The 8,187-nt window shown below is 37.7% G+C and overlaps 1 protein-coding gene across 1 annotated transcript; it reads right to left on the minus strand.

The window, feature by feature from the left end:
* Positions 1–6,770: 6,770 nt before the first annotated feature.
* LOC128029990 (fatty acid-binding protein, adipocyte-like) lies at positions 6,771–7,975 on the minus strand. The gene is made up of 4 exons (XM_052617441.1): positions 7,809–7,975; positions 7,321–7,496; positions 7,089–7,190; positions 6,771–6,917 (listed from the first exon to the last, which is right to left on the minus strand). The coding sequence occupies exons 1-4, from the start codon at positions 7,879–7,881 to the stop codon at positions 6,864–6,866; spliced, it is 405 nt and encodes a 134-aa protein (XP_052473401.1). The 5' UTR covers positions 7,882–7,975; the 3' UTR covers positions 6,771–6,863.
* Positions 7,976–8,187: the final 212 nt, after the last annotated feature.

Genomic DNA, 8,187 nt, shown 5'->3' on the forward strand with positions numbered 1-8,187 from the left:
TTCAAAATAAAAGGCCCATCCACTGCGCTCCCGCTAGAAAAGTACAACAATCGAAAAGTACCGAAAGCGCCGACAAACGTACGTAACGGAAAGGTGGTCTTCTTTTTAAGCGTGACTTTTCGGAACGGAAGGTACTTTTCTACACACAGCAGGCAATCAAAAGTGCTACTAAAAAGTTAAACATGATCAAAGTTAACGGTTTAAAAAGTATTTAATGACATCATGACATATGCTAAGTTATTTTGGCTGACAAGTGTTTCTAAAATAAAATAGTCTGTGCTTTTGTTTTGTAGACTATAATAATAAAAATAACATTATTAAATAGTAAATTAGACAAGTAAATTACTCCCACTGCAGTAGCTTACAGTAGCACACCAGGATTACTGTCCATTTGGACAGTGTTATTTTATTACATTTGTTAATCATGTTGGATTATTTAATTAAATCATGATTATTTAATTAAATTCTGCTTATACGTTGGCTATCAACGTGCAATATGCTGATAATTAAGAAACAAACTAATCAAACTTTGAATTTACATACTATTTTTATTTGTAATACAATTTTCAGTCGTTTATTTAATTGTTCCTTTAGCAATGAATGGGTAACAATGGTACAGATTTGTTTTAATGGGCTTCCTTGCATTTTTGTAGGTGCCATAAAAATGATTAAAAGTTACGAAAGTCGTTACATTTTTAATCATTTATGAACTGTTTTTAATAAATATCAGTGTCGCATCAAGTCTTTTACTTCTTTTGCATCAAGTCTCGTCTTTACCCCTTATGGAAAGTAGGCCATGAAATCGCTAGAATGTTCTTGTTCTTCAGATTATGATGGTTAAGCACTACAGAAAATAACCGTTCTGTTTCAAGATAAAAAAAAAAGAAAGAAAAAAGAAGAAGAAGAAAGTTTAAAAGCAGCTGTTTAACTGTGTGCATAACTCTGCATAATTTTCACACCTTATTTAAACTTATTTAAATCTAATTATGTAAGAGCATTTTAGAGAGATTAGATTGAAAACCTGATCATGCTGGTAATAAACACCAGATGTCAGTGTTGTTAGAAAAACGTTATTCATCATACAGTACATGGTTCAAGTTGAAAACACATCAAATGCATTCTATATTATTACACAGATGTTAGCTCATGAACTGTAAGAACTCTAAGATCTATGAAAGCTGAGCTTTTTAAATTACATGAACCCTTTCTTTATCATTCGTTTCTTCCTACTTTAAGAGATTCCATACTTCACACTGAAAGGGAAAAACAGGTATCAGTATCTGGTATCAGTTTACCAGTATCCTATATAAGAAGGTTGAAAGGATCTTAGGTGTTCAGCATTACCTGATGTCACCCTTCACATTCAGTGCAGTATTAAAATAAAATCTGCTCCTGATTCATTCAACAAGTAGTTGGTATTATATCAATCAAGCACTTATAATCCTGTTTTGATTTTAAAAAGTTTGAAATATTGTTTTAATGGAAAATAGTTTATATATATATTCCACTGACAGTGACAGATAACATTTAATAACTTCAAACTTAGACTAATGAAAATCAAACAATATGCTCCCAACTTCATGCTGCAGAGTAATATCAAATTCGCTGAAATTAAGCTCATGAAAAAATTGAAGGACATTCCTAAAATGGTGTCCCTTGTAAGTTAAATCTAGAAAACAATGGAGCATTGAGAGAAAATGCCACAGAAAATTCAAGGCTTCACTTTCTCTGACTTAAATCTGTCTCATGACTCTATAAAGCTTGCATCATTTGATATAACACTGACTGAAGCCATACATAAATTTTTGGGAATTTATGCAAATTAATAATAATTATGATTATTATAGTTAAATGTAGCAACAATTTTAATAATCTTGACTATATAAATATATTTTTTAGAATTTATGCCAAGGAATTGTTATTAAATACAAAAAATAAAAAAGCTGTCACAAATCAGGCAGATAAAAGTGGTTAATGAGAATGCAGGGTTTTTGACAGAACTTGGAAATGGATATGAAGGCTGGTAATGATCATGGTAATAATAAGAGTTCAGAAACTGGCGGTAGAGAATGGCTTGGGCAACCGGAACTAGAGACGGGCACCAGGAGACTGGGAGGACAACAGAGGAGAGACATGGGAGGATCGTCTGGGGTACTGGAGGTTTAGGGCACAACACAGGAGTAACAATGAAAACTCCATAATTACGGGAAGAAGGAGGCGGGACAGACGAGACGAGAGAAAAGGAGATTGAAGGATGTAGAGTGACAGAGACGAGAGAGGAGAAAAAAAATTCCAGTTCCCAGACGCATTGCTGCTTGGCCCTCCACCAGCAGGGTGATCTCCTCCGCGGTGCCTGGCGGTTGCACTGGACGGCCCTCGGCGGACGGCACGAAACTCCTCCACCACCCGGTGGATGGCGATGGCCCCTCCGGTTTTGGGCAGCCAAAAGAGTTCCCCTGTTCCCTGCTCCTCCCGATTCCATCAGGGATGGCAGCAGTCTCCACCCCCCAGCGAATGGCCGGCGACTCCTCTGCTCCCTCACGGACGGCAACTGCCCCTCCACATCATGGGCAGCTGGCAGCGAGCTCGCCCGTCCCGGGCAACTCACTCCAGCCCACCGCCTCGAGCGTCCATGGCGGCACACTCCCTCGCCTGCTCGATGGCACTGCGGATTCACCACAGCGGAGAGGGATCTTCAGCAGTGCATCTCTCCTTCTCCCGGGTTTCGGCACCATTGTAACAATAAAAAAACTCCATAATTATCCATAATTAAGAAGGAGGCAGGAACCGGTGGACAATGAAATAGAAACTTTTAATCATCAAAATAAACACAAAACAGATAATTATGGTTATTATAATTAAATGTAACAACAATTTGAATAATCTTGACAATATAAATATATTTTTCAGAATTTATGCAAAGGAATTGGTATTAAATAACAAAAAAATAAAAAAGACAAAAAATAAAAAAGCCTTCACAAATCAGGCAGATAGAGGTGGTTAATGAGGTAATGTGGAAATTGAAGCATGTGAAGAATAAAGACCACTGGACCTGCCAGGGATTGAGCCTCTTGGCATCACGGAGACACTGAACATTTTTGTGATCGGAGATAACAGTAAATGGATGGTTGGCTTCCTCCAACCAATGCCGCCACACTTCAAGAGCGAGTTTGATGGCTTTGTGGGTGTTGGAACTCCAGGACAGGGACTTGGGCTTTCTTCAGAGCATGGTGGTCGAGGGAGCTGTATGCTGACTGAAATCCAATGATTTCTGAACATTGATAGAAATTGGCAAATCCTAAGAATCTCTGAAGCTCCTTTACCGACTTGGGAGTAGGCCACTCCGTGACTGCAGTCAATGGGATGTGTGGGATGATGGAACTCACATTTCTCCAATTTGAGGTATAATTGGTGTTGCCGTACCTTGTGGAGGACCTGCTTCACATGATTGCGATGGTCAGCCAGGTTTTGGGAGTATATGAGGATACCGATGTACATGATCACAGACTTGTGAAGGAACTCCCAGAGCACCTCATTCATGAACCCCTGGAAGACGGTGGGGGCATTTGTAAGGCCATATGGCATAACAAGATATTTGTAGTGGCCGGACAGGGTAATGAAGGCCATCTTCCATTTATCACCCTACCAGATTCTGATTAGATTATATGCACTCTACAGAAGATGCGGGCCCCACAGAGTTTCTCGAGAGCAGCCGGGACCAGGGGAAGAGGATACGAGTTTGACTGTTTGGGAGTGCAGTGCTCAGTAATCTATACATGGCCACATGCCCCCCTCCTTCATGCCCACGAAGAAGCTCGAGACAGCTGGGGAGCTGGAAGGTAGGATGAATCCTTGGTTAAGAGCCTCCTGGATGTACTCCTCCATAGCCTTGCACTCCGGGATGGACAAGGGGTATACTCCACCCTTGGGGAGTTTAGCCTCAGGCAGCAGATTGATTGCACAGTCCCATGGTTGTTGATGAGGTGGTTACTGGGTAGCCGCCTGCTCGCTGAAGACATCCTGGAACTCCACAATTAAATTGGATGGAGGGAGTAACCTTGGGCTCCAGGCTTTTGATGCATGTGGAGGCGACCTAGCAAAGTGGGGAGTGGTTTTGTGGACGTGGAAGTGCAGTGAGAGTCCAGCGAATAACCTCACAGGAATACAATCTGATCATCTAAGAATGTTGGATGAGCCAGGGGCATCCCTGGTGGTTTCCCCTGTGGGTCCCTCCAGCACCAGTAACTTGACCTCCTCTTCAAGAAAGAGCCCAATCTTGTTTTTCACTGGAGAAACCTGATACCTCATGTGCCCACGTCCTAACGGCTTTCCCTGGATCGTTTCTACTGAGCTTCTGGGCATGGCGATGGCGAGGCAACTGAAGACAACTTTGCGAGATGAAGTTGTCCGAGGAGCTCAATTCAACCAGGGCAGAGACTGTAACAGAACAGGAGGAAGTGAATAGTTGGATGGACATGGTGAAGAGTGAGGAGATAACAGGGTTGTGCTGGATGGTACTCACCGTAGGATGTGGGGGCTTGACAGGACAGGTGCCAATGAAATGTTTGGGACCAGCACAATAGAGACAGTCGCAAGCCTGAGAAATGTTAGTTCATTTCTCCTGAGATTGCTGGGTTGAATCCACTTGCATGAGTTCTAGTACTGGAGTGCCTGGTGGGGGAGACAGACTGGTGGGAGGCTTCAAGGGTATGGCAGCCTAGGTGTTGGGAGAAGTAGTTGGCCTTCTGCATGAAGCTCTCCAATCCAACAGAATAATCGTATATGGCCATCTGAGCAGAATACGGGGACTCAAACTCTGCCGGTAAGTATAGAGTAGAGTAGCCTTATTCCATCCACCACCAGAGTTCGGGGCTCCTTGACGTATCCGCAGCAGCTGATCCGAAACAGTTCGCCCCTAGCGGAGCCGAACACTTCTTTGAAGTGGTTAGTGAAAGCTTCGTAAGAGTTAGTTATGGCACTTTGGCATTCCATATAACTTTTGTCCAAGACAAAGCAGAATCAGACAGGAGAGAAATCAGAAAAGCTACCTTGTTGTGATGAGTGGGTAATTTCTGTGGTTGCATCTCGATATATATAATGCCACTTGGAGGTGTCTGTGACTGAGATGATTCCCTGACAAAATCATGCATCATTTGATATAATAAAGACTGAAAACCCCTACAGAAATACAGCATTGTTTGGAATTTATGCAAAGTTATTATTATTATTATCATTGAATAATATACAATTTAAAAAAATATATATCTTGACTATATAAAGCATGCATCATTTGATATAACACTGACTAAAACAGTACAGAAGTACAGCATTTTTTGGAATTTATTCAAAGTTATTATTATTATTATTATTATTATTATTATTATTATTATTAAATAATATAAAAACAATTTAAAAAATAATACCAAGACTCTATAAAGCATGCATCATTTGATATAATAAGGACTATTTTTTTAATGGAAGTTCTTCTTCTTCTTATTATTATTATTATTATAAAATCAATACCCTATCAAACTTGCATCATTTCATACAGCACTGTCTAAACAGAAATACAGCATTTTTGGATTTTGGATGAGTAGGAATAATATTTTACATTTAGTCATCAATAATTATTATTAATATATAAAAACCATAAAAACAATACCCTATAAAGCATGCATCATTTGATATAACACTGACTAAAGCCGTACAGAAATTATTATTATTATTATTATTGTTATTATTATTATATAAAATGAATATCTGGACCCTTTAAAGCTAATAATAATAATAAAATATTGGTTTCCAGAAAGCTAATTAAAAGCATATCAATTCACAATTCTTGCTGTTTCTCCTAAAACATTATTTGGTCAAATTACACTTTCAGTCCCGCTGAATGCATATTAATCCTTATAAATCAAGCAAAATCCTCTTTCACACCACGTGCTTTAATATAAATTGCATTATAATACTCATGAAGATTAGGATCACAAAAGAGGAATGTATATTTTAGAAGCAAAAGTTTGCAAGGAGCGCCTGGTCAGCCACTCCAGCTGCTAAAGTAGTGCTAATCCTGGGGTTACTGAGGTTGTTAGACTCAGGAAACTATTGTGAACTGGACTGCTGAGGATTAACACATCACATGTTCACCGGGCACTAGGAGGTGGTGATGAATGCTGCTCGGATGATATCTTTTTACGGTTGTGATTGGAGCTCAAGCGTCTTGCCATGGCAGCCATGTGAAGTGAAATTTAGGCTGTTTGAAGTTTATACAACAGATTCATAGAAATCATTTTGCATGGGAAACAGTATGGGGCATTCTGCTCGCCTTTAGTCCTATGCATAGCATGTATAGCAGCACACACCTTAATTACATGCTGCATTGCAATTGCAGTTTAATAGCAATTCTATATATTTATTCTAGAGCGGCAATGTTGCAATGGCTGCCTGAGGAGAGAATGTGAAATCTGCATTGACTTCTGAACTTATACAGCTATACTGGATCTTTCTTGTACACTTAGTGATTAGTCCAAATACAAATGAAAGTGTCTGCTATTGTATCATCTAATTATGTATGCTGTGGGATGTAATAGTGTTCCTCAACTTTTAATTTCATGTATTAATTTTCCAATTCCTCAGCTCTTAGGTCACGTATTTCATTTCTATATAGGAACAAAATGTTTATATCAAATGAATAATCAGTCAATAAGTGTAGACACATTTGATTCTTTTTTATTATTTTATTATAAGCAAAATTATTGCAACCAAGCAATTCATGATTCACATCAAATCAGTCAAATTGAACCATATTAAAATCTAATGAGGTCTTTAATCTGTCTTAAAGCCCAGAGTTTGTGCATCTTTCATCACACATCTTTCTCATATGTCCTGATAGCGACCACATCATCCATGATACATTTCTGAAGAAAGAGAGAGAGAGAGATAAGCAGCATGCTGAACAATACATGCAACACTGAAAAGTCTTATCAAATCTGATGTTTTTGTAATAAAATAAAATAAAAGGTCAAATTCATTTATTTATTTAATATGTTGGTAAGTTTTAATATTGTGCAGATGGCTTGTACACATACCGCAATCATTTTGGAGTCTTGAATCTCTCTTTCAATTATCGTGGTCTTCCCCTCCCAGGTCTGCTTTTGTATAAGTTTGCCATCTACAAGGCTCATGGTAGTCTGAAGAGAATTAAGGATTAAAGGGAAATGTAATTATTACACTCAAACTTTTTAAAAACAGTACAAATATTTGGTTTATTTCTGTATTTGTTTGTTTGCTTATTTATTTATTCTTTTTTTTAACCCTTACCCTGACTGTCCTGTCATCTGCTGTTGTCTCATCAAATTCTTCATCAAACTGAAATTTGATTTCCAGGGTTTTGAAGGTAGTGACAGCTTTCATGGAGATGAACCCCTGCTCATCCACGGCAATGGCCAGACTGGGTTTTGCTAGGTTAGCCATTTGCCTAGAAGCAAAACCAGCACCTGTGTATAAAATACAAATATTTTGCCTGAAATACAATACAGACAATGCCATTGCTGATATTTCAACAGGTGTATGACACAAATAATCGCATCCTGACATAAATAGATTTAGTTGATTAAAAAAGTATGTTATATATGAACTAATGTATATATATATATATATATATATATATATATATATATATATATATATATATATATATATATATATATATATATATATATATATATATATATATATATATATATATATATATATATATTATTATTATTATTATTATTATTATAACATTATTATACATTATGTCTTACCTACAGCCTTCATGTATTCATCAAAATTGTCACTTGAAGTCATTTTCCATTTACCAACGAATTGCTCAACCATTGTTTTTTCTATGTTCGGTGTTTAATAAAAACAAAGAAATAACTGGATAATTACAATACACGTCCTTTTGATTTTTTATATTTATACAAAGTGTTCCAGAAGCTCATATCAGAGCAGAGGGAGATTTAAAGAGCGCACGGATAAGTGTCGACACTCACTGACCAATCAGTAACAACGCTGTGATATTTGAGAATTTGATTGGCTAAAAGATTTTGAAAGGGGAGGGCTTGATAGATCGATATTTGGATATTAGATTAGGTCAAACATGTAAAACAAAGTTCGTTATAAGTCAAGAGAAAATGCTGG

The sequence above is a fragment of the Carassius gibelio genome, chromosome A16 (assembly GCF_023724105.1).
Source record: "Carassius gibelio isolate Cgi1373 ecotype wild population from Czech Republic chromosome A16, carGib1.2-hapl.c, whole genome shotgun sequence".
In the NCBI taxonomy this organism is placed as follows: domain Eukaryota; kingdom Metazoa; phylum Chordata; class Actinopteri; order Cypriniformes; family Cyprinidae; genus Carassius; species Carassius gibelio.